The sequence below is a fragment of the Sus scrofa genome, chromosome 7 (genome assembly GCF_054392235.1).
Source record: "Sus scrofa isolate SSC_HxYL_T2T_F1_AM1 chromosome 7, Sscrofa_HxYL_maternal_Yorkshire_Landrace_v2.0, whole genome shotgun sequence".
Classification (NCBI taxonomy): Eukaryota; Metazoa; Chordata; class Mammalia; order Artiodactyla; family Suidae; genus Sus; species Sus scrofa.
The window spans coordinates 20,674,731-20,701,574 of NC_139389.1; the positions used below are offsets into that span (position 1 = coordinate 20,674,731).

Below are 26,844 nucleotides of genomic sequence, written 5' to 3' on the forward strand. Positions count from 1 at the left end.
TCCCATTGTGATCACAGAAAGCCTTTGCTGTGTCTAGTCTAGAAGGCCAGGATGGATCCTGTCAGAGGAAGCACCTCTCATGTGCACAGTCTGCCCCAAACTCATAATGTTCAGCAGTGATTCAGGTGAATCAAGGGCAGCTGTCAAGTAATCATACCAGATGAATCTAAAAATCTTGAAACGGGGAGTTCCTGCTGTGGTACAGTGGGTTAAGTATCCAACTGCAGCAGTGAGGGTTGCTGTGGAGGTACGGGTTTGATCCCCAGCATGATGCAGTGGGTTAAAGGATCCCAGGTTGCCACAGCTGTGGCTCAGATTCAATCCCAGGCCCCACGGAACTTCAATATGCCATGGGTGTGGCCATTAAAAAACATCCTGAAATGAAAGACTTGACAAAATGATAATGGTCATTCTCTGGAGCTTGGCTGCTTTTTCACACACATTCTAAATCATGAAAGCAAATGACATGTTATGTCTGCTCATAACCTTAAGACCCCATCATGATACTGGAAAACCCTTTTTGCTTCAAGTTCAAGTCAAACTCCTGTTTGGCCTCATCATCTCTATAACTAATGGGGTCAGTCTGATCATCAAGCTCATACTGGAAGACCATCTCTACTATTTTTGTCTTTTATCAGTTGAGCAGGATGGTAAGTTTTTTCTTATCTACACAACACATTCAATTATGTGCTAGATTGCCATACTGCAGATACTCCTTGCTTCTGTCCTTAGATATGGCTTTCTTCTAGTCAACTTCCTAGTTTTAATGCCCCTTACTTACTTCAGCAACTACAGACTAGAAATGACTAGCTAAAACTGCAAAATCTTATGCTATTGAAGACAGCAGCCATGGGAAAGGAAAGAGAACATTAGTGACAAATATAATTTTTAGGAGAAGACATGGAAGACAATTACGAGTGCTAATCTGTTGAGGGGTTATGTGTTTCCAAATAAGACGGTGAACAAAATTAATTTGCTATTTGTGTTGTAGAAAGAATCTCAGAACTATCAAGTAAGTAAGATAGCATTGCATCTTCTAATTAGCCTGGGTTCTATAAATTATACTATGCTTAGTTTACCTCCAGACACATTTGCTGACCATCTGGGTCTAGGAACAAGTGTATTTTATTTTGATTCTCACTTATTCAGAGATCATTGAAAGCAACAGGGATTCATCATGAAATAAAATAAAACCACTCACCGTATTTTGCATATAATAAAAAATCAATACATGAAAGTCATCATTTGCCATCATTATTATTATTACCAACACCTTTGAAATGTAATGCTATTCATGATGGAAAGTAATTTTTTAAAATCCACCTTATTCAAAAGAATCAAATATAATTAAATTAAAAAGTTGGGGTTAGCAATCTACATCAGGAACCATAGATTTCTATATGTAGTTCAACAAAATGATAAAGGAAAGCATTCCCTGCAAAATGAGAGTAGATTGAAATTCAAATAAAATTTAAACTAAATTGAAATTAAAGAACATTTATAAAACCCAGAAAAACATTCCACACGAAGGTGAACTTTCCTGTTAAAATCAGGTACATAAGAGAGATGCTTGCTACCACATATTTTTAACACTAGACTGGAAAGTATAGCTAACATAATAACACAGGAGAAAAATGGGAAATGATTGGAAAAGAAGGAAGACTATAATTATCAATAGATGATACTATTGTCTACATAGAAAAACAAAAATTCTATACATAAATTACTATAATTTATAAGAGTGTTGTAAGTTTGACAGATATAAAAGTGACATTTAAAATCAGATTGCGGAGTTCCCGTCTGGCTCAGTGGTTAACAAATCCAACTAGGAACCATGAGGTTGCGGGTTCGATCCCTGGCCTTGCTCAGTGGGTTAAGGATCTGGCGTTGCTGTGAGCTGTGGTGTAGGTCGCAGATGCGGCTCGGATCCCGACTTGCTGTGGCTCTGGTGTAGGACAGTGGCTACAGCTCTGATTAGACCCCTAGCCTGGGAACCTCCATATGCCGCGGGAGTGGCCCAAGAAATCACAATAAAAAAATTTAAATAAATAAAAAAAATAAAAATAAAATCAGATTGCATTTTTAGTTACCAACCTCAAACAAAATGTGATATTATAAAGAAAAGGATATAATTCACAATAGCAATAAAGGAACACAATAGCAACAAAAAAGAGCTAAGACATAGGAACAAACCTAACAAAAAATATGGAAGCGTCTTTACATAGAAAACTGCAAAAGGTATTAAAGTAGGACTAGGAGTTCCCATCGTGGTGCAGCCAAAACTAATCTGACTAGGAACCATGAGGTTCTGGGTTCGATCTCTGGCCTTGCTCAGTGGATTAAGGATCTGGCATTGCCGTGAGCTGTGGTGTAGGTCATAGATTCGGCTCGGATCTGGCATTGCTGTGGCTCTGGTGTAGGCTGGCAGCTGCAGCTCCGATTAGACCCTTAGCCTGGGAACCTCCATATGCCGCGGATGCGGTCCCGAAATGTCAAAAAACATAAATAAATAAAATAAAGCAGGACTAAATATAGAAACAACATTTTCATGAACAAGAACGTTCAAAAATATGAAAATTTCAAGACAGCCCAGAATAATCCATAGATCAAAGGCAACCACAATCCATATTCCAACATGATTTTCCATAGAACTGGACTAGCTAAACGTATTTTGAAATAAAGATAGCAGTTATCTCTTCCTTTCCAATTCTTATTGTTTTATACTTCACAGCCTCTTCAGTATTTGGCCTTTCAAAAAGGACAGCTTAGAAAATGATTGTTTAACCACATAATCACTCCTCATTACTCTACAGGGATTAGCGGCACCATTTCTCCCCTGAACTCCAGAGTCAAAGGGTTTGCAGGTGTCTCACTCATTCCAGATCAGACTCTATTCCACAGTCCAGTCTGGGAACTGACCTTAGGTTCTGGTTGTTAGATAATAGTAGTTGTCAAAGAAGCTTAAGGTAGTCTAGTCTTAGATTTAATAAAAGCAAGTGTTTTGTTTGTTTCTTTGTTTTTTGTTTTTCCAGCTGAAACCATAGCATATGGAAGTTCCAAGGCCAGGGATTGAATCCAAGCCCACCTGTGCCCTATGCCAAAGCAGCAGCAACACAGATACTTAGCCCACTGTGCCAAGGCCAGGGATTGAACCCACACCTCAGCAGTGACTGGAGCCACCATAGAGACAACCGCTGGATCTTTAACCTGCTTCATCAGAGGGGGAACTCCCTAAAATCAAGTTTTTAACTTTGGCCACATGTGAAGACATTTATGAAACCTACCGCCAGGCGAAGTGACCAAGCACACTGTGTCTGAGGGTGTCAAGGCCATCAACAACTATGCCAGTTGGGAGTTTTTTTCAACTAGGACTTGAATATCATAAACCAAAGACAGTTAAGAGCCATATTAGTTTTTTAAATTAAAGTTCTAGTTATTGTGGTTTTTGCTAATAATTCATTTGTTACACTAATAATTCATTGGTTGTGAATCACCCAGTCAACTAGTAAGTTAACACAGCAGGGAAAAAAAGTCAGTTTAATTTTCTCTCAGCATCAACACCTTCCCTTATGAATAAAATAGTTCTTTTGCAGTTTTTGTTTCCAAGGTTGTACAGTACTATTGTGTATGTGCTCTAATGAAATGATAGGTTCTATCCTTCTACTTTTGGATTAGAGGCTTTAAATGTCATTTCATGCCATGTTTAAAGCTATTCTTCAGTGTTTAAATACCATCTTCAGACCTACTGTATAACACAGGGAACTATACTCAATATTTTGTAATAACCTATAATGGAAAAGAATATATATACATGACTGAATCTCTGTGCTGCACACCTGAAAATAACATGACATTGTAAGTCAACTACACTTCAATAAATAAGTAAAATAAAAACCATCTTCATAATGTTCTCAATCTTTGATAGTATCTTGATTTAATCTGTTACCTAATATGCTAGTCTAGTACCTTCTCTATAAATTGTTTAGAATTTTTCTAATTTACTGAGGATTTCAATCAGTCCTGGAGACACTGGGGCCTTAGCCCAGGTGCCATGTTTTCCAAAGTCATTCTCCACCCCCAGGTCAAATAGTTTTTGCTCAATTCAGGGGTGGTCTCTAACAACATTTGATTGTAGGTAGGGGATATATGACCCAAACTAGGCCAACAGTATACCACATGGACTTAGATTAAGGGGGTCAATCTCTCAAGTTGTTGAAACTGAAATCTACAAAAAATAGTTGCAGTAGGGAACATCATTTCATAGTGCTCTTGGTAGAAGCTATAATCACCTACTAGGCTATCTGATTGCCTTTTGCTTCCTGAGTGGTTGATACCAGAGTATTAATGCCACCCAATCAGGGTGAGCTCCAAGAAGCTCATTTACATGTATCCTTTTTTCTATTTTTCATCCAATCAAAGATTGGTTCCCCCAACACCTCATTTGAATTCAGCAACTAGAAAATAGGTCCCACTTGGTACCAACTGTTATTTTTTTACCTCAAAGTAATGGAAGGCTGGGTATATTACACCCAGGGCTCCCTTTAAGGATTTTGCTATCTTCATAAATTATTCTAAGAAAAAAAATATTTGCTATCTCTTAAGAGGACTCTAGGAAAACTGCTACCAAGATAGAAGATTTGCAGGAGAGATGACTTAGAAACAAGTAGATGTCCATCTAATTTACTGATCTTTTGAAACAGGTGTAACACAACATGGGCATTTCATCCAAGTATATTGAGAACTATTTGCCAAAGATATCTTCAAGCATTTGGTAGGAGACGACTCCCACCTGGTTGATTGTTACTGGTACTGGCCTATTAAGGGAGATCTGATTGTCTATGAGTCTACTCTTGCCCAGGGAATTGACTAAGCATGTTGCATCTTATATGATATCAAGACCATCGTCAATTATGCCAGCTCTGCCCAAAGGAGCTGCCATTAAGAGCATTTAAACAGCATAAAACAAAAGGATCTTTTCAGAGCCATCAACATTTTCAGTTAATAGTTATCACAATGTATTTGTATTCCTAATATAAATATCTTTTTGCGTTATCTCTTTGTGAATTGTCCGAGGTCCTGTAAAGTTGACATTCTTAGTAAACTTTGATCCTTTCTACTTTAAATTGTCTATTATCTTATGTGATGTAAAGTATCTGGGTATAACTATAATAAAGAATTTTTTCCATTATTACTTTCCCACTGCTTTTCTTTGTTGGAATGCTATTGATAATTTGTGCTGTAATACTGTATTTGGCCACCTTGCTGAATTTCATCATTTCAGTTTTCTAGGTTTTCTCTAGGATTTTCCAGGTAGAAAGCAAACTGTCAAGCAGTTGAGTAGTGTCTAAGCAGCAGCACAGTGGAAGCTGCTAGTCTAGCTTGCCATATTTTCAAATGTTTGGCCAGGAGGGAAACAATGAGCCCAAATGTCTTTAGACAGTTTATTACTTATACAAACACCAACAGCAAATTCAACATGGTGTCACCTTCCTGTTTCCTTAGTACCACAGGATGATATGTGGCTGGAAGGGCCAGATGACAAATGACACAAGGAGTGGGTTGGTCTGTCATTGAGGAGCCAACTAAGCTTCATCCAAGTAATTTTATAGCCTGCATTTGTAGCCAAAGGGTAGACATAAAAAGTTCTATGCCTCCCAGGAACCAGAGAAGTGATGGATAAGAAACTGCTTCACAGACGCCCCCCTCAATCCAGGTAACTTTCACCCAGAAGGGGAGTCTGATGGGAAATGGCCTTGTGAGTTTCTGACAAGACTGCCTCTTTAAATGGTGCTGGAACAACTGGATGTGCCTATGCCAATGAAAGAAGCTAGAGACATTCCTCACACTTTATACAAAAACTAACTAAAAATAGATAAGAGACCTAAATGTAATACATAACAGCACCAAACTTTTAAGGTAAACTACAGGAGAAAATCTGTAGGAGTTGAAATTTGGCTTAAAGTTTTAGCTATAATACCAAAGTGTAATCCATGGAGGAAAAGAAAAAATTGACAAACTGACAGTGGGCTAAACTCGGTGACTTATCTTTAAAGAACAGAGAAAGGCAAAGGAAAATATGAACTTTACAGGGGAAAGACCTGGCAAACAGCACCTCAACCAGGTGATAAAAGTTGACATCACAGTAATAACGTGAATATTACGTATCCTCTGATATGATGTGATGAGAAGAACACTTCACTTCTATGGTATTATTTTAAAAACCCACAACTCAACACTATAATTGTAAGAAAAACAAACCGAGATTGGAGAACATTCTACAGGGTACCTAGCCAGGACTCTTTAGTACTGCTAAGATCCTAAAAAACCAGAAGGACTAAAGAAATCTGGCAACTAAATGCAAGGTGGTACTCTGGATCGGACCCTGAAATAGAAAGAAAATACTGATGGAAAAAGTGGTAAAATATAAATAAACTCTGGAATTTAGTTAATACTAACATAGTGTTAGCTTCTTACTTTTGACAAATGTACCACAACAGTGTAAAATGCTAACAAGTGGGGAAACTGGGTGAAAGGTAAATGGGAACTCTATACTATCTCTGCAAATTTTTTGAAAATTAAAATTATTCCAAAAAAATTATATGCTAATTTAAGTCAGGATAAGTGTTACTCTGGGAGGCTTAGGGACAGGAAAGGAGCCTGAAGGGTCTTACTAGATGGTAGTAGCAGTTACCTTCTTAATCTGGCAACTAATTATATGGGTCTGTCACTCTGTGAAAATTTAGCTTGTTGATATGTGCCACTTTCTGGATATAAATGATCCTTCAATAAAAATCATTTAAAATGAGATGATTGTTATTAACTCTCCTCTTAAGTATTTTTAACTCTAAAATTCAGAAATTTTTAACACTTAATATTGCATATTTTGAAACATAAGTTCTATTTTAAACATGACATTATTTAGAATATGCAACACAATTATGTGGATTGAAATTCAAAACTAGAAAAGAGGGCAAAAGCAAGCAAACCAAAAAAAAAACCCCAAAAACAAAAAACAAAACAAGCAAAAAAACTGTTTAGTCATGGTCTCCAACCCTTTATTTCCCTTGTGAAAGAAGCCAGATTAATGTTTCCTTGTACCCTTCCAAGACAATTTTTTAAAATATTTTTCTTTTTAACTGAAAGGATGGCAAGCTACATCTTTGTAAATAAATTAGAATGTATATATACTTTTTATTTTAATACTATTTCAAATAAATTTGAGAAACAGGAAAATTGTCCAAGATTCATCATCTTCACCCTCCCCCAAATTTCAATTACATATATTTTCCTTTTTTTTTTTTTTAACCCATTTGACTTTTATTTGGTTGGAAATCACAGTGGAGATAAAATTTAAGGCATGTGCCTTAAGACGTTTCCTTTTATATTACAAAACTTTGTGAGTACCAGAGAATCCTGAAATATTCATTCATTTTGTTTTGTTTTTGCCTTTTTTAGGGCCACATCCGTGGCATATGGAGGTTCCCAGTCTAGGGGTCAAATCAGAGCTGCAGCTGTCAGCCTACACCACAGTTCCAAGCTGCATCTGTGACCCACACCACAGCTCATGGCAATACCCCATCCTTAACCCACTGAGCAAAGCCAGGGATCTAACCTGCATCCTCATGGATACTAGTCAGATTCGTTTCTACTGAGCCACAATGGGAACTCCTTCATTCATTTATTGGCCATTCAAAGTATCATTATCATACATCTGTTTTGTGTCAGGTTATTTGCTAAAAGCTGAAATGGAGAAGATGGTTACCACCCTCTAGGAGATTACATTCAAATAGAATATATATAAGTGCAAAACTTTAAAATAGGATGTGACAAAAACTAAAGAGGGTAACTAATTCTGCCTGGGAACATTTTTTTTTTTTTAAATGCTGTCTCCTTATTTATTTGTTATTTATTTATTTTTTGTTTTGTTTTGTTTTTATGGCCATGCCCTCTGCATGTGGAAGTTCCTGGGCCAGGGATTGAATCTGTAGCCACGCACTGGCCAGCAGGATTGAACCCGCACCTCTGCAGCAAACTGGCCTTCCGCAATTGGATTCTTTTTTTTTTTTTTTTTTTGTTATTCTTTTCCCACTGTACAGCAAGGGGGTCAGGTTATCCTTAGATGTATACATTGCAGTTACAGTTTTTTCCCCCACCCTTTCTTGCAATTGGATTCTTAACTCACTGTGCCACATGAGAACACCCTAAGAACATTTTAGAAGGTTTCTTAGGGGAAGGAGTGGTTGCATATGAATTTTCCAGGTGGGGAAGCATGTACAATGGGGAATATATATGAAAGACTGGAGTTTGGGGAATTGAGGAGTAAATATAATATTTACTGGCGGACTAGTGGAGAGTCCTAGGGTTTGATGCCTAAAAGAGTTAAGGTTTTCAGTTGCTTTTGGATGGGTGGGATGATTTCTAGCAAGGAAGGTGCAAATCTAGGGATAAAAGGAATTAGTGGAAAGCTGATAAGACATGGGGAAGTGGAAAAGAGAGCTACAACACATGAGGGCAGAAATGGCAATGTTGAAATCAAAGTATAAACCAGGAAGAGGCTGGCAGATGCTATGAAATCCTTTCTCTGGGGCAATAGGGCAATGACCCTGGGATTGCTGAGACAGCAGCAGTGACATATTCAGTGCCAAATCATGTGATGGAAAATAAATCAAAAAGAAGTGGGGAAAAGCCCAGCTCAATAGTAAAGCAGAAAGGGGAGCCCACTCAGCTTATGAGGGGGCCTTCCAGGCACTAGGAACACTGGAGAACCAGCAGACCTGGGCATGCTGGACCCAGGTTTGGAGCCTGTTCACCACTCAGCATAGTCAGGCAACACTTTCCAAATGTTGCTGCTATGTTTTGTTAGGGCTCTTGATAAGCCGATCATCTGGGAACAGTGATTTTAGGAGAGAAATGGGGCAATGTGCAAGACAGGTAGGCGTTAACCTCAGGCTGGCTTCCCACGCACACCACTCATGCATAGAGAACACAGCAGTTCTGGTTTCCTTGTGCTTTGTTGTGTTCTGCCAGCTCTTCATTAAGTAGTCTTATTAGGCTTCATTTGAAGTCAAATGCCAAATAATAACCTTCTGTCTTGTAAGTGGAGCCATTTTCACTGAAGTAAGGCTCAAGTTTGGATTAAATTTTCTCCTAACTGTTTGCTATTTCTCTACAAATTCTCTTAAAACACGGTTACACACTAAGAAAGCTCTCAGTCAGTATCATAAATCAAAAGTCAGTAACTTTCATAATGGTGTCAACTTATGGCCTTTCTCAAAATCATTGCTATCCCCAGAACCATTTCCTATCTTATGAGTTTTCCTGATCATCAAGATCCAGTCAAACTGCCCAGATTCTAAATCCCATTATGTAATATCTTTTTTGTCTCTGTTGCCTCATTGTAAAATGAGGTTAAAAACACTACCTACGTGTTGGAATTAATTGGCACATAATAAGCACTCCCCAAATCTTAGTCATTACATTATTATTTTTATAATGCTTTCTTCTTATTCATGGCAGGTCTTTGGCCTATAACATATTTAGCATTTTGCTTTATCTATCAGTTTTTACTTTCTGAGCTCACCTCAGTGGTCACTTTCTCAGTAAGGTCTTCTTTGCCAATCTGTCCTCTCTCCAATCTTTTAAATTCTTCTACATCTGCACTCCCTTAGCACTCATCCTAATTGTAATTATGAGATTGATTTAGAATTCACTGTCTAACATTCTGCTTGGAGTGCTCCTCCCCAAAGCCAATTCCCCTCTTTAATGTCCTCTCTTTAAGACTTTACCCAAATGTCACCTTTTCAATGAGTCCTCCTTCCCTGTTTAATTTTTCTCTTTAGCATTTATCACTTTCACACAATATGAAGTGTACTTATTCACATTTATTGGCACATTTATTGTCTTACTCCATTTCACATGGATAAGGACAGTGTCTGTTCACTACTTTAGCCTGAGAAAGCTATATGGTAGCCATGTGACATGTATTTTTGGAACAGGGGTATAAACCCCTATTTAGGATGTCAACTTCTGTGGTGAGGACCATAATGTCATCACTTATCATGGTACCTCCAGCATCTCAGCCAGAGTCACACAGAAGTGGCTCACATCACATAAATGAAGAAGAAAGGTAATTCCATCTGGAGGCCAAGATACAACATGAGCAACAACTCTTTCTTTTTTTTTTTTTTTTTTTTTTTTTGTCTTTTGTCCTTTAAGGGCCACACCTGTGGCATATGGAGTTCCCAGGCTAGGGGTCTAATCAGAGCTGTCGCAGCCGGCCTATGCCAGAGCTGCAGCAATGCCAGATCCGAGCCGCGTCTGCAACCTACGCCACAGCTCATAGCAATGCCGGGTCCTTAACCCACTGAGTGAGGCCAGGGATTGAACCTGTAACCTCATGGCTCCTAGTCGGATTCATTGTTTCTACTGCACAAAAACGGAAACTCTGAAACAACTCTTTTTATGAAAGGACGTGGAGAGCTTCAACTTTAAGATTAGTCTTATCTTGAGAAGGAACAATTAAATTACTGTTGAACTCATAAAGATGATGAAAATTGACTTTGAAGAAATGTATGAATGATGACGATAGTTGTATGAGAGGCGTGCCTTAATTTCATTGTACCTGATGTGTAAATAATATTCTACACCACCAACCTGAACCTGTCTGACACATTTTGGTTCTTCCCTATATCTGTAGGTGAGACCAAAGACCCTTTACATCCAACTTCTGGGTGGCAGCATTCACATACACCATATACGGCCTGAAATGGCCAAACAGCTCTTTCTCAAGATTGATTCCAAGAACCTCAACAAAATTTATGACTCCAAATGCCAAGCTGGCTGAAAATTTTAAGATTCTGGGTGATAACAGAGTTGTAAGTAAGGCTATTGCCCACTAATCTCAGTGATGTTCAGCCTCATTGAGACTTTTTTGTTTTGCTTTTTAGGGTCAAACCCATGGCATATGGAAGTTTCCAGGCTAGGGAAAATTGGTCAAATTGCCAGGCTACACCACAGCCATAGCAACACAAGATCCAAACCACCTCTGTGACCTACACCACAGCTCATGGCAATGCCGGATCCCTAATCCACTCAGTGAGGACAGGGATCGAACCTGTGTCCTCATGGATACTAATTGGGTTCATTATCACTGAGCTACAATGGAAACTCCCTGTTTCACTGACACTTTATGTCCACGGCACCCCATATCTCTGCTAGCACTCCTGGGGCCAGGGTTAGAGGTGGAGATGGGTCCATAGGGCTGGACCGCTGGGGATAATAGTTAATTCACCCTTAAAACTAGGGAACACTTTCTGGAACTGAAGAGTCACATGTAAACAGGGTGAAAGCATTCCCTTGGTTTCAGAAAAGCAACCAGTCATGACCACTCTGAAAGCAGTTTCAACACAAACTGAAGAGAGCTGTTACATTCACCTGCTGTTGATGTCCATGGCCTTTGCTCCCTCTGCACAAGTGAGTCATTTATTTATTTATTTATTTATTTATTTACTTATGTCTCTCTCTTCTTTTTTTTTTTTTTTTTTTTTGCCTTTTCTAGGGCTGCTCCTGTGGCATATGGAGGTTCCCAGGCTAGGGGTCCAATGGGAGCTGCTGCTGCCGGCCTACGCCAGAGCCACAGCCATGCCAGATCCCAACCGAGTCTGCAACCTACACCACAGCTCACAGCAACGCCGGATCCTTAACCCACTGAGCAAGGCCAGGGATTGAACCCACAACCTCATGGGTCCCAGTCGGATTTCTTAATCACTGAGCCACAACGGGAACTCCGCAAGTGAGTCATTTAAATGAATTATTTATCATATACACTGACAACACTTGGCAAAGAGCTTAGGTCTTAGGAATTGTAGTGGTACTGAGAGCAGCTATGGGGGCTCCCAAGGAGAAAACATCCTTTATTTTGGCAAACAGCTGGCTTAGGCAGAACTAGTTCTATTCCACAATAATAAAAAGGAAAAAACAGATTTTTTTTTTTCTTTGTCTTTTTAGGGCCGCACCCAAGCCATATTGAAGTTCTCAGGCTGGGGTAGAATCAGAGCTTTCGCTGCCAGCCTACACCACAGCCACAGCAACGCCAGACCTGAGCCTTGTCTGAAACCTACACCATAACTCATGGTAACATCGGATCCTTAACCCAGTGAGCGAGGCCAGGGTTTGAACCATGTCCAAATGGATACTAGTGTGGTTTGTTACCACTGAGCCACAACAGGAACTCCAAAAACAGATTTTATTTATTTATTATTATTATTTGCTTTTTAGGGCCTCACCCAGGGCATATGGAAGTTGCCAGGCTAGGGGTCAAATTGGAGCTGCAGCTGCCGGCCTACAATTGAAGAATGACTACAATTAGAATAAATATTTCATGACACAATTTGAGCTTAATAAAAAAAATTTTAACCACCTTGTTGTATAATTTATACCAAATCTAGAAGGAGTCACATATCTTTTGTCTGAGAATTTTATAGAATATATCTTAAAACTTTGTACTCTGGGAAAGTATTCCAGCTTCATCTGAAAGAACTAGTTCCCGAACCTGTCTTGCTTCAGCTGTTCTGAATTCAGACCATTCCAACTCTGGCAAATCTTTTCCCATGATATAAACACACACACACACACACATCAGCCAAGGAAAAGTAGGAAAACAAAAAGATAGGTGAATATTAATCATTAACAGGTAATCCCCAAACCAATATTTGGAATTATCCCTTTGTTTACACGCTAGGTATTGCTTCACAACAAAATGTGGATGCTTTTTTTTTTCTCTTTTAATGGATAGAGGGGTAGTGGGGACTTCGGCATATTTTCAGGCAATTTTAGGAAATAAGCTGGAACTTGTGGAAGTTGGGGAAGACCTTGGGAAATATGTTCATGTGCTTACAGCACTGAGAAGTTTATGGAGAATGCACAGTAAAAGATCTGGGGGTGGGGGAGGGGAAGATCCAAGGATGAAAGTCAGTAGAAACTAGATAAAAAAACAATAATAAGGTACTGGCATACAGATAAATAGCTGTGGGATTCCCAGCAAATCAAGAAAAATCACTAATTAAGACAAAATTGAAGGAAACTCTAAGACCACTAGCTGCAAAACAAATCACTCATAATGCTCAAAGCAGCATCAGGTGAAAGTAATTAACACCTTGGACCGTCTTAGGGGAAAGCATGAAATTCCAGGTTAAAGAGAATAACTTGGAGCCTAAATATACCTCTCCTACAAAAATTAGCTTGCTGACCAAATTTCCTTATTAGACCCCAGAAAAGACATGCATGAAGTCAATACTGCCTTGAAATTTTCGTAAAACAAAAATTATTTTCCTGGTTAATATTTAAATGTAGTAGGGCTCTAAAACGATAGTATGACATATTAAAAGAAGAAATTCTCCACTATTCTGGGACTCAGAGGATGATCCAAGTACTGTTTCAAAATACTATCCACTGAAATATTTTAAGAAGTGGGAGGGGGAGTTCCTGTTGTGGCTCAGCGGGTTGAGAACCCAACATGGTGTCCGTGAGGATGCAGGTTTGATTCCTGGCCTCGCTCAGCGGGTTAAGGATCTGGTGTTGCTGTGGCTGTGGTGTCTAGCCTGGGGAACTTCCATATGCCACACATGTGGCTGTGCTTATACAAGCCGAGAAAGAGGCTCCCTGAGTACCTGGCTTGCCCCACCCTATTGACCCTTGAATTACATTTAAATAACAGTGACAATTATGATATTAGATAGAATGCAATTCTTGTATGGGGAGTACTTAATGCAACATTAACACATTAACTGCAATCAGAGCACAACTTCAGAGAACAGTAATGAAACCAAGGCACTGTACTTGGGTGAGCTATTAGGATGTCTCAGTGTACCAGTTTCCTCAGGGAATGTAAGGTAGTAGTCAAAAGTCGCTCTTTTATTCCACAGGTTATTAACTTATGAAATAAAGCATTAAGAAAACAAAAACTCGGGGTGGGGGGGCACTACAGCAAAGTGTAATCTTCCCACTAAAGTGGACTTAGAGTAGAAGTTTTCCTCTAAAGCTTAAGTTTTCCATAATCAAATAAAAATAAAGCATTTAAAACAAAATTTACAAGAAGTAAAACAAAGGGAAATAAGAGATAAGGTTGATAAAATATAAAGACAATATATTAAAAATATGAGCTCTCTTTAAAATAAAGCACTAAGTGGTCTAATGAAGAAGTAGAAAGAAAGCACTCATGCATCATGTTAGATGTACAAAAGATGTTCAAACCTCAGCTATGAAAAAATGATTATAAAAAGGTAGTTGATAAAATATTGGAATATTTTGCAAATATATTTTAAGTTGCATATGAAATAGCTGATCTTCCAATTTATCTTAAGCTGTTAAAATTGATGGAAGAAAATACAGAACCCCTTACAAGCCCATAACCATGAAGGAACCCCAGAACTTTATCAAAGAACTCCCCTCAAAGTAGCTTTAAGCCTGCATAATTTTATAAACCAATGCTTTCAAGTCTTTAGATAATAATAGCAATGATAAAGTTTTCTTCCAATTAATTTTTTCAGAGTACTGAGGAATAAGGAAAGTTTCCCCTTCTTTTGAAATCAGCCTAAGTCCCATATCCAGACAACACATAACATTCAGAGCTAATGTCATAGACCAATAGAGCAATCAAAGTCCTAAATAAACTATCAGTGAACCAAATCCTGTGGTAGAGCAAAAGGATACTCAAGGAACAGTTTGCTCAACACTAAGAACTGTATTATGATTCATAATAGTTAACAGTCAAAAGAGAAAAAGCAGAGAACCTAATTGTTAGATGTCGACAAGCTGTTTGAGAAAAGCGAATTAATTCACATGAATGTTAACATTAGAAAAGAGTTGTCAATGTTAGAAACAACTCTTTAGGATGGGAGAGATGGGTTAGAGATGTTTCTCATCAGCTCACAATTGCATCTAGTCCGAAGTCATTAGGAAATATGAATGGACACCCCCACTCCCCTTGGATAATAAAACTGTAGGGGGAAAAAAAGGAAATATGAATGGTTAACTCTTCTTCAAACCACCAAATGGAGAAATAGAACTTAAGTGTCTCTGATACAGATGTTATTGGCCAGGAATCAATTACAGCAGATGCCCAGAAAGGCAAGAAAAGCTGAGTCGTTGTTCTTACCTCTGATGCTTACAACCGATGCTTCCATGGACATATTTTCTTGGAAAGCTCATTCATTTTGTTGTTTAGGAACTTAGACTTTGATCCAAAAGCTGGCCACAGAGATTGTCCCGCTGCCTTCCCTCCTGCTCTGATGCTGGAGGGTTGGGCAAAGGAGGAGGAGGAAGAGGATCAGGAAGAACATGAAGAAAGCAGAGACCAAGGCTCCTTCCCAATCGCTCCATTTGTCAGACCTCAGCTAAAGAGAGAAGAGAAACTTCGAAGTGAATGAAGCACTGAATTTGCTTTGTGATTGTTTTTCTTTTTTTACATATGTACAAATGTACAAGTAATAAATGTACTCTTTTCACAAAGTGAAAACAGCCATGTGACTAGCACCCAAATAAGAGGTTAGTACCGGCACCTGAGGAGCCTCCGTTAAGAAGGGGAATTCCTTACTTGCTTTCTAATAGGATAGATTAGTTTTGTCTGTTTCAAAAAAGCCACTATTTAAACTTTGAAAGAGGGTATGATTTGTCTTTCACTTAAATTTGTGTTTATGAGATCCATCCATGGTGTTGTGGTCTATTTATTCTCATTGCTGTATGAACAGGCCATAATTTTTTTTCTTATTCTTCTCTTGACAACTTAGGTGTTTCCTGTTGGTGTTATACATAGTGCTCCTGTGAACACTGCTGTACCTTTTTCTCAGAACGTCTATGTTCATTTCCAAGTGAAATGTCTATGTCATTTGGAATGTCTAAATTTAGCTTTAGGAGATATTTCCAAGTTTTCTCAAAGTTCTGATTTATACTCACATGCACAGGGGGTGAGAGTTCCTGTTGCTCCACCCCTTGCCCACATTCACTGTTTTCCATCTTCTTTTATTTCGTCCTTTCTGTTAAGTGTGAAGTGGTATCTCACTGTGGTTTCGATTTTCATTTCTCTAATGCCTAAGGAAGTTGAGCACCTATTTATATATTTATAGGCTACTTAGAATTTCTTTTTTATGAAGTCTTTGTTCAAAACATTTGCCTATTGGGTTGTCTCTTTTTTTTCCCCTGTATTTAATTCACCCATCTATTACACTATTCCTTTTTTTCTCTTCTTTACTGTACACTCTCCTTCCTCTCCATATCATAAATATCCAAAGACAGAGTCAGAGTGTTCTTAGCACATCATCACCCTCAGAGCCTGACAATCTGTTTTCTTTAAAACACCTGCTCAAAAATACCTACTGATTTGCATTAGGAGATTTTTTTTATCTGCTAAATTAGCCCAAGGCTCTAGTCCCTGTGGTTCTACTTGGCTTCTAGAATTTCTCCTCTAGAATAGCTGCAGCAAAACCTCAGCTCTCTATGAAGATACAAACTTGAGGATGTGCTTTAGGTGGTAGGAACCAGAATTCATTCCTCTCGGGTTGATGATGACTATTTGAGAACCATGGGAAAATAAGGAAAATATGAAGAAGGCCAATCCTGAAAAGGAATTTCTCTGGTGGATGGTATTGTTTTAGGATTTCTTTCATCTTGTTATACCTTCAAGATTCTTCTCCTCCATTTGAACATTCATTTCATTTGAAAGTGTCTCTGTCATCTTCCTCCAGCTTTCTTTTTTAATTTTATTTTTATTTAAAATTTTTTCAATTCAACTTTTATTTTATATTGGAGTATAGTTGATTTACAATGTTGTGATTTCATTGTCTCTTCTAGAAGTGCCACACTGACTTCCTTCAGCTCCATTCTTTTTACTTTGCAAGATTTCCAATTCTATCTTCTCTCTCCCATGATTTTCAGTAAACCACATTAATTTAATTTTCTCTTGGTCATTTCCTGGTCATTCATCTCCTGGAAATTAGCGAGGATAAGTAAATATCTGTTTTGCCTGATGGAAATAGTCCTGATGTAAATAATTTAAAAATGGCCCATTTAATTTAAATGTGAATTTTAATAGAATGTAATCACATAAATAAACATCCCTGTTTCACCACGTATAAAAACAATAAAAATGTTAATTCTGTGGATTACAGCCTTAAAATTCTATCTGCGCTGTTCTCTATAATATACAGCTATGGTTCCAGTAGATCTTCTCTGTGTCTATAATCACCTCTGTGAAGGTATTTATTGGTGATTATTTTCACACAGATTTTTATTTATCTAGTTCCTGTCAAAAAGGAAATTTCAAAGGCAACAGGTATTGATGTTTCAAGTTTGTCCAGCAGTTGTCAATGCTGGCTTCATGTTAGAAATCCTGAGGTGTGTCTAAAAATTAGTGATATCTGGGCTCTACCCCAGACCAACTCATTCAGAATCTCTGGAGGAGAGCCCATTCATCCGGGTATTTTAAAGACACCCAGGTATTTTAACGCACCACCAAAGTTGAGAATTGCTGAGTCTATGGCCACGAATATGAAGAAAAATAAGTAAAAAATGTTAAAAAACTTAATCGTCAGTACTGCATTTAAGTTTACAACTCTATATTCTTAGAGGCGGGTAAGAGTCCTCTCTTTGGCCCAGTCCTGGATTTCTGCTTGTCCAAATGTGAGGTAAAAAACCAGGCCAAATATGTTGACAGCAGCAGCCAGGAAAAAGACATTCCTCCATCCAGACACAGAATCCTGGAGGCAAGAAACACAGAATCACCAGTGTCACAGTTCCTTCTGCACCAGGTCTAGAAATCCTCCATTTTGTATATTGCAACACTGACCATAAAGAATCTAGGGAACAATATGCAATAACCACTTAACATCCTGAGTTATCAAAGAAGGTTTCATGAAACTCTTGGAAACGAGAGGACTCCAAAATGAACATTGTGTTCTGGCTTAAGACGGATTTCTCTTAAACTCGAATAAATTAACCTACACTAATCTTCTTCTAGAAATTTGGACCGCAACATTCTAGAAAGTATCATAGTACTTATTTAAAACTATGCCTTAGAGATCTTCACTCTTGTGCTCTCTGTTTTTGTTTTGTTTTTTGCTGTTGACAGCAGTCACGGCAACCCCTTAGTGGACATCTCAATGCGATGTGAGTTATATTTGGTCTGCACGTATGATTCTCTTCACCAAGCCCCTATAAGTCATACTTCATTTCTGGCATTATAGGCATAATGGATTCCTAGACATCTGGTCAAAAATTAACCTGAAAACTAGATCACATAGAGATGTATTAAAAACAAAACAAATCCAGAATTCCCACTGTGGCTCAGTGGTAGCGAACCTGACTAGTGTCTATGAGGATGTGGGTTCAATCCCTGACCTCACTTAGTGGGTTAAGGATCCAATGTTGCCATGAGCTGTGGTGTAGGTCACAGACACGGCTAGATCTGGCATAGCTACGGCTGTGGTGTAGGCCTGCAGCAGCAGCTCTGATTTGACCCCTCACCTGGGAACCTCCATATGCTGCAGGTGTAGCCCTAAAAAGCAAAAATACAACAAAGAAAGAAAGAAAACAAAACAAAACAAAAATGCCAAATCCTTGTAAGCTGGCTCATGTTTTCCTGCCATCTCAGCCTGGTTCTGCCTTTCCATCTTCCCTACAAGCCTCACAAGCCATGCTCCCTGGTCTCACAGGCATTCTTTTTTCACCCATGATTTTACCTATCTTTCAGCTGGCCTTGGGACCCTTTGTGTTTTCATTTTATGATGTTTTTAAAAATTGGAATTAATCTGAACAGACTCTTCATAAACTTCCCCTTCTGAATCTGTGTCTTCATCTTTTACTTTTCCTTAACATGTATCATTCACTCTGGTCATAACTAAGAGATGTTTTATACTTTCATTCCTCTAGGAAGTTACATATACTATTTTCTCTGCCTGAATTACTCATTTTTTTATCAACCTAACACCTATTTATTTTTAGAAATTCAGCTTATATTTTTCTCTCCCTGGGAAATCTGACTTACTAGCCTCTGATTTAGAGTCCCTCATGGATAATTGTGTTGACATCCATGCTTATTTTCCCCATCAGACCATATAATCCTTTAGAATAGAGACCCTGCTATGAATCTCCAGTGCCTCAAACAATACCTGCTACTGGTAGATGTTCAATAAACTGGCCCAACCTGACTGATAAGGAATCCGGTGGCAGTGGAGGAGATGATTCCCGCGATGAGCCCAAATCCCCTTGAGATCCCCATGAGGAAACTTGCATATCTGCAGGGAGATGATTTTATACATGATTTTACATGGAAAGTTGCCCATGGCTTTTCAGCAACTCAACTTTAATGCAGTTCAGCTCTAATAGACAAGTCATTTAGCCCAATGCAGTTTCTGATCCCCTCAAGACAGGGCAATGTCTGTTTGCCGATCCTGAAATCACCTAACCACTGACTCAACAACTAGGGAATAATTCTGTCTCCCAGGAGCCCAGGTTGGCACTCTGGCTGCTCAGCATGGCAAGTAGTTTGTACATTGGACAGGACGACATACTCTGGACAAACAGCTAAGGTGTTGGCTTGGGTCACAATCATAGCTCTGCCTTTGTGTGTCTTCAGGAACGTCACTTAGCTTCCTCAAACATCTCCCTTATAAAGTGAGGGCAATGACAGGGCATGTAGTTGTGAGGATTAGTTGATGTATAAGTCCTTTGAATAGGGTTTGGCTCATCGCAAGAATATATACATATGTATATATACGTAGTAGCTGATAACGTCAACATTCTGGAAGCTTTTCCAAAACACATGTGAGGTTCCTTTCCCAAAATACACAGTCTAATCTCTAGTGGAGAAGCTGCAGAAGCTTCTCATTCAAATGTCACTGGCCAAGATTGGGCACTATTGTTCTAAAAATGCCTTAGGTCGTGGCCACATACTGACATATTTGGATATTTGTCATTTTTATGCCACCATTTTGTTCATAAGAAGGAGTTATAAGAAGAAGATTGAGGTATAAACCTCCAGAAGGGAATGGAGGAGAGGAACAAGCAGGTTAAGATCTTACCTGGGGGCAACATCTAAGGTATTGATGATGAATCCCGAATCACACAGGTTGCTGGTCCCGGGAATAAGTATCAGCAAAATAATGGTTGTTATGTAACTGGAAGCCACAAAAGGCAGAGCCACAGCACATAGTGATGGAAGGAGGAGCCCTGGGCAATAAGACATGCTGTCAGGAAACTTCTCTGACCACATGTGGAGAAAGGGATTGGTTAACTGCATCCTGACTATCCTTACCTAGGGACGAAAAGAGTTTTCGGACGGTGATTAATCTGAGAAGTTTCCTGGACAGGAGGAAATCTGCCAACTGACCTCCTAGAATTGTACAACTTGAGGCGGCAATAAAAGGCAGGGAGGACAGCACCCCACTCTGAAGGAAGGAAATTGACACAGTGAGTAGTCACAGAGGGGCAGGTGGCCCCAGAGATTATCAGTTACACAGGCCACCCATTAGCCCATCTTCCTGCTATTCTGAGTTGTTTTAAGGGAATTAGCATCCATTTCCACATAAGAAGAACACTATTTCAGGTAAGAGAGCCAGCACTTGCACTACACTGCTCTCCAGAGAAAAGCACTACTCATTTCTGAGGGGAAGTGAAGAATCAGCCAGTACGGAAGTGTTGCATAATGGCTAAGAACACAGACGCTGCAGCAGCTCTACCACTGAGGAGCTGTGTAATCCAGGACAGGTCCTCTCACCTCAATGTGTCCCCATCTCTACACCTGTGCAGTGAGAATCATTATAATGACTCTCCCAAGATCATTGTGAAGGTTAAATGAGCATTATGTACAAAGCCAAAAGGTAGCAGGCAGCATAGAACTATTTCTCTTTATGGCCATTATCATTTTTATAAGAGTCCAGGAAGCATACTCACATCTCTGATGTTGACATGGAGCACGGAACTGATGTACGTTGGCAGGTAAGTTATGATTATGGTGCATAACCAGAAATGACTGAAAAACCCCGTGAAAATGGCCCAAAGTGGTAGGCATCTGACCATAGCCTTTATGGGGACAGATCGTCTAGGAGAACTGGACTGAAAGGAAATATCTAATTAACATGGGCATTAGAAAAGGCCAGAGGGTGCTTCTCCTGAGCACCCCACACCCTGCCCTGGAAATCTCTGCGTGGTCCACAGGTAGAAGGGGGTGCACCATACCTGTTGAGCCAATGAGGACACGATGTGTTCCTTTTCCCTGGCGGTTATGCATGGGTGATGCAAAGGGTCATCATAAATCACTGTGAACCACAGGAGACAGCAGACACAGCCAGTACTACCTGGGAAGCCGCAACCCAGTTAGTTTCCAGGTAGATTTGTGTGCTGGGGGAAGGGAGTTTCCTCTGAAGTAGCACACCTCCCCCATAAAGTATACATATCTCTTCATGGTTATTCCACCATAAGGACCTAAATTTTCCTATTCATTTCGTCTCATCTACAAATCTCCTTGTGACTAAATAGTTCCAAATACCACCTCTCAAATATAGAATGTCATTTGTCAACGTCGAAGCCCTCTGGAGAGAACATGAGAATGAACATACCATTGCATATCTGATTAATTACTCTTCAGACTCCAGTGGGTGTAACGTTATGTGTCATTGGTAGTAATTTCTTAATATACATACTACTGTCCTATTTTGGAAGATCCAAATAAGTCAGGATTGAAGAAGAAAGTAGTCATCTGTATGCCAAACAACCTGCCATAACATCAATGTGGCAAGGCAAGGAAAAATTTCCAACACCTTTGCAAAAGACAGTGTCTTTTGTATTCAAATAACACAGCTATTACAGATTTCCAGAAAATCTTTCTTGACAGTACCTGATTAACATGGGTGAACCAAAATGACCTGGGATTAGCATCAGTAATGAGAAAGCCCTCCTAGCCAGAACCATACTGAATGACACCATTTAGTTGTAACAATAGGACATAAACAAATCTCATTGCTGAGATTTGTCTTTCAAAGAGAATCTAAATTAAAAGACTCTGGGGATTAATGTTCTTTAAATTCCCTCTAATTACTGGATTTATCCATTCCTTTATTTATGAAGCTTTAAGTCAGGCACTATAGTAGTACCAAAGTGATTTTTAAAATATAGAAAGGATTCCCTGGCTCAATTATTTCAGTCTAGTGAAAGAGAGGGAGAAGGGGAAAGGAATAATTACATACCAACAAAGCCTAGAAAAGAAATTATTAGTGAGTATCACAGAGGACAGAAAGACTTAATCTGATGGGATAAGTCTTGGTAGTGCCCATAGGGAAGGGTGCATTTAATGAGTTTTGCAAGATTGACCTGGTAGAGAATAGGTTAAGGGCATCTTGGCAGAAAAATATTAATTATAATAAAATATGAAGACACATGGAAAATGTGCTTCACCAACTCTGACATCTGAACCACACAGTAGAAATCTACAGTTCTCAACAGTCTTTGCCATCTTTCATTTAACAAAGGGCATTTTCTCTCAAATGGGAAGAATGTGGGCAAGAGGTAAGGTAAGCATCAAACTAAATGCCTGGGACATGGAGGTGTTAGGATTTAAGAGAAAGTGACTCACCAAAGATATAGAAGATAAAAGGCCAGCCCAAGGCCTGTGAGATTAGTCCCCCCACACAGAGGATGATGAAGGACCCAAACGCTGCGCCTGAAGAGAAGAGGGATAAAAAACACTTAGGAAAATAGCAAAGGCTGAGACTGAGTGGATTCCCTGCATGTTGTCCCAACAGAGAGGAGGCAGACTTAGAAATTACTGGGTGATGAGAGTCTTTCTCCTAGCTCACAGATCTCCCCCATCAAAGCCATGTGAAGTCATCAGAATTAATAAATCATGATACGCCTCCCAACACTTCAATGGCTCCTTAACACCAGTGTAACTAAATCCCAATCCTTTGGCTTGTCATAGAAACTCTCTGCAAACAGAGACCATCAGTATTTATAATTAGTTACATTTTGACAGGGGCAGTATGACATTGGCAACAGAGAATTAAAGTGTTACAAAAATTAACAAGATAAAGTCCTCCACCTCAAGGAACATTCAGTTCAGTTGGAGAGAAAAGGGCAACAAAAATTCAATATTATAAGTGTAACACAATGTAGAACTTGAGTCTGAACTCTATTTTTCAGAGACCCACAATAGGAAATATATCTTACATGGCAACATAATATGTACACACACACACACACACACACACAACAAAAGTTTCATAAATCAATACTTAGCCTTACGATGTGCAATTCACTCCAAAATCTTCTATCCACTTTTATTTTAAAATACTGATTTTGACCTATTCAATTGATTTTATGACCCCTTCAGTGGGTCCCAATATGCAATTTGGAATAAAGTGGACGTGGAATACAAATACGATAATAAAAGTACAATTTTTCTATGAAAGTACACATGAGGAGAAAATTAAAACTGATGATAAGATTAACAAATTGTTTACATGAACTAAGCAGTAGGATGGATCGGATTTTGGTAGGAATAGGAGTTAAATGCAAATTGTATGTGGTGTGACCTGAGCCTTGCTTACAGAGGGATGCTGAATGGAAAGGCAGGCTAGGTTGAGCATCTTTATAACCATTCAATAAGGAGGTCAATTTTTATCTGTAAGATGAAGGAACACATTGAAGTTTCCCAAACAAGTGAGCAAAACTGCCCCATCCGTGCTTTGGGGAGGTGACTTTGCTTTGATGGGGAGAGAAATTTTAAGGAAACAAAGCTAGAGGAGAGGGAAGACTTACTGAGAGCATGTATGTAGAGGAGATGGTGACACCTATAATGGAAGGAGTCAGAACTCAGGAGGGTTGTTTTAGAGTAAAAAATGCAGATGCAGCCATGCATTGGACTGGAAAGAGAGAGACTTGAGTCTCAGTTCTGTTCTTCAAATATACACTCTCAGTGCAACAGCAATGATGAAGTTGTCCAGTCCTTAGTGTGATCACACACTATGAAAGGGAACTGTAGCATGGTGAGTGAGAGTGTGCACGCTGGAACTAAATTGCCTGGGATCATATCTCTACCCCCTGCTAACTATTTGTCTCTGAGAAGTTAATCTCAGGATACTTTAATTCCCTTCTGTGTAAAATGAGTTTTAAAATAGTACTTATATCAAAGGGTTTTGTGAAAATTAGCTCAGAATAGTTAAGAGCTTAGAATAATATGAGCAATTGAAACTCTATTTTCCAGCCTGATTTATCTCCTTACCATCGATAGTCTTAATTATCACTTGCATATCTTTGTTAAAAGGGTATCCATAACATTTATTTGATCTTTTTTCCATTTATGCCAATTTTTAAAGTTTTAAACATTTTCCTACAAATGCTTTTCTGACTATCCTAGTTCATGGTGGTTTTCTCTGCTTCCAAGTCTTAGTGGCTTTACAGGATAGGTGTATCTTTCTTATTTGTTATGTGACTGTCACATTGTTGATTTTTTTTGGGGGGTAGCACTTTTCTCCATGTCCCCCAAGCCACCCCATGCATGGAAGGAAGGATGTGGTAGGATGAAGCAGATTACAAAGCTATGATCCATCCTTACCTGAGCCCGCAATGCTGGTGAGTTTGCTTCGTTCAAGTGGGGGAGCCCATTTTGCCCAAATTGTAAACTGACCTGTCCATGCCATTCCCTGAAATGAAAAGCATTCAGACTCTTGATCTCTAGTAGAATTTAGGAACCCATATCCCTCCCAGAAAGAGAAAGTAGCTGGGCAGGGGGAAGGATGGATTGAGGGCTTGGGATTAGCACATGCACACTATTGTATATGGGATGAATGGTCTACAGGGATCTGCTGTACAGCACAGGGAACTCTACCCAATACTCTGTGATAACCTATATGGGAAAAGAATTTGAAAAAGAATGGATATGTGTATATACATACATAATTGAATCACTTTGTTGTACAACAGAAATCATCCCAACATTGCAAATCAACTATACTTCAATGAAACTTAAAAAAAAGAAAAAGAAAAAGAAAGAGCCTGGATACCTGGGCCATGCCCTGGACTGTCCGAATCACAATAACCAGAATCACTCCGAAATCAGCAGCCAGTGGTGTAAAGAGGGTGAGAAGGGAGGAGATCAGCAAACCAGCACCAAGCATCTGTTTTGCTCCAAATATCCCGGCTAAATAGCCACTTGGGATCAAAGTCAGTATTATCCCATAGCTGATGGAGCTAAAGATGATACCCTGAGTCTCTGGGCTCCATTCATACACAGAGGCCTGGGGGGAAGAAAAGGAAATTTTCTTGCTAAGTTCTTTCATGAAAATCTACTTTACAGCCAGAGCTGCTTGGAGTTGGTGGGACCCTCCTATAAAATATCAATTTTGGTTTTCCTCTATTTATTGCAGAACTTAAATATTCCACCTTTTCCAACTATACCCTTAATTTGCTCCTCTCAGAGGGAGAAAAAAATAGAGAAAATAAAGAAGAAAAGAGATAAAGAAATGGTTACATAGGTAGATGTTAGGAAGATGTAAATGAAATAAGCCATTGAGTGATATTTCATCTATCAGAGAAATATAGTAAAAGAGCTTCTTTTTAACTATTTTGGTTCTGGTAAAATTTGGGTGACATGCTGTCTCTCATTTCAAAAAATAAGAAAAATACATCTTTACTGAACTCATATCAAATTTAGAAATCATGGTCTGCCTTAGCAGGGCCGATTTCCTAAAATATATATCACACACTAATAAGATCACATTTTTCTTCTGATCTAACCTGATAATTTTTGGTAGCCCACTAGATAAGTGGCATCTTGGTATAAATTGAATTAAAGAGACAAAAAATGTAAACATACACTTATCTCTAAGTGGAACTATTTTATCAACTTGAAAAAAACTATAAATAACACAAGATAAACAATTTTTACCAGAATTCAAGTTTTAAGGAATTCCTGTTGTAGCTCAGTGGTAACAAACCCAACTAGTATCCATGAAGATGTAGGTTCAATCCTGGCCTCAATCCCTGGCCTCGCTGAGTGGGTTAAGTATCCAGCGTTGCCATGAGCTGTGGTGTAGGTTGCAGACAAGACTTGGATCTGGCATTGCTATGGCTGTGCTGTAGGTTGGTAGCTGCAGCTCCTATTTGAACCCTGGCCTGGGAACTTCCATATGCCACACATGCAGCCCTAAAATGCAAAAAAAAAAAAAAAAAAAGAGAGAGAGAATTCAAGTTTGAGGATGAGGAGTAGTAAAATAGGGACTTTGAGGAGTGGGGAAAACAATTTGGGAAGGTCCCAGGAAGGACAACATACTTAAACCATTCTTTGTAGAATGATTATGATTTGTATAAAGAGAAATAGGAAAAATCACTGTTACTGAAGAAAACAGCAAAAGTGGACTTGCAGCATTTGAAACGACACCCAGGGATCAGAAACTAACCAGGACTCTAACTTTCTCAGAGCAAAAACTGTCTCTGGACCATTGGTAGCAGATAGGAGTGTGCTGAGAAGTGGGCCGAGGTTCTGGAGAAGTGCAGCATGTCAAGAAAGGAGCTGGTCACTTGAAGGTATCCTGGATTTTTGAGCACAGGAGTGTGAATGTGTAGAACAAATGATGGAAGAAAGACTGGAGGCAGAGAGGTCATTATCAATAAGCTGGCACCAAGGTAACAACATCATAAATAACGAGAATGACTTTAGAAATGTACAGTAAATGATAGTTTAAAGGAAGAAATTTAAATAAGATATAATGATGATTCTTGTATAAATATAAAATGAAGATATGATAAAGATTTTATTTAATTCATTGGTTAATGAGGGAAATGATCAGCTGTTACAAC

The 26,844-nt window shown here is 38.9% G+C and overlaps 2 protein-coding genes across 14 annotated transcripts in view; both read right to left on the reverse strand.

Moving 5' to 3' along the window:
- SLC17A3 (solute carrier family 17 member 3) overlaps window positions 1-15,392 on the reverse strand; it is a 47,361-nt gene extending 31,969 nt beyond the window's left edge. For all 3 annotated transcript variants that reach the window (XR_014809769.1, XM_084967617.1, XM_021098417.2), the window contains exon 1: window positions 15,155-15,392. Coding sequence is in view for 2 of the 3 variants with exons in the window: in XM_084967617.1 (XP_084823743.1) it covers window positions 15,155-15,188 (34 nt within the window). In the remaining variant the exon portion in view is untranslated. The remainder of the gene's footprint in view (window positions 1-15,154) is intronic.
- Window positions 15,393-17,060: 1,668 nt separating this feature from the next.
- SLC17A2 (solute carrier family 17 member 2) overlaps window positions 17,061-26,844 on the reverse strand; it is a 52,968-nt gene continuing 43,184 nt past the window's right edge. For 9 of the 11 annotated variants that reach the window (XM_084967624.1, XM_084967623.1, XM_084967626.1 and 6 more), the window contains 9 exons: window positions 25,050-25,283; window positions 24,602-24,689; window positions 22,622-22,708; window positions 21,229-21,347; window positions 20,944-21,105; window positions 20,306-20,438; window positions 20,073-20,220; window positions 19,196-19,286; window positions 17,061-17,750 (listed from right to left, as the gene is read on the reverse strand). In XM_084967624.1, coding sequence (XP_084823750.1) covers window positions 17,616-17,750; window positions 19,196-19,286; window positions 20,073-20,220; window positions 20,306-20,438; window positions 20,944-21,105; window positions 21,229-21,347; window positions 22,622-22,708; window positions 24,602-24,689; window positions 25,050-25,283 — 1,197 coding nt within the window. In that variant the 3' untranslated portion in view covers window positions 17,061-17,615. The remainder of the gene's footprint in view (window positions 17,751-19,195; window positions 19,287-20,072; window positions 20,221-20,305; window positions 20,439-20,943; window positions 21,106-21,228; window positions 21,348-22,621; window positions 22,709-24,601; window positions 24,690-25,049; window positions 25,284-26,844) is intronic. The other 2 variants (XM_084967629.1, XM_084967630.1) reach the window with 1 other exon arrangement.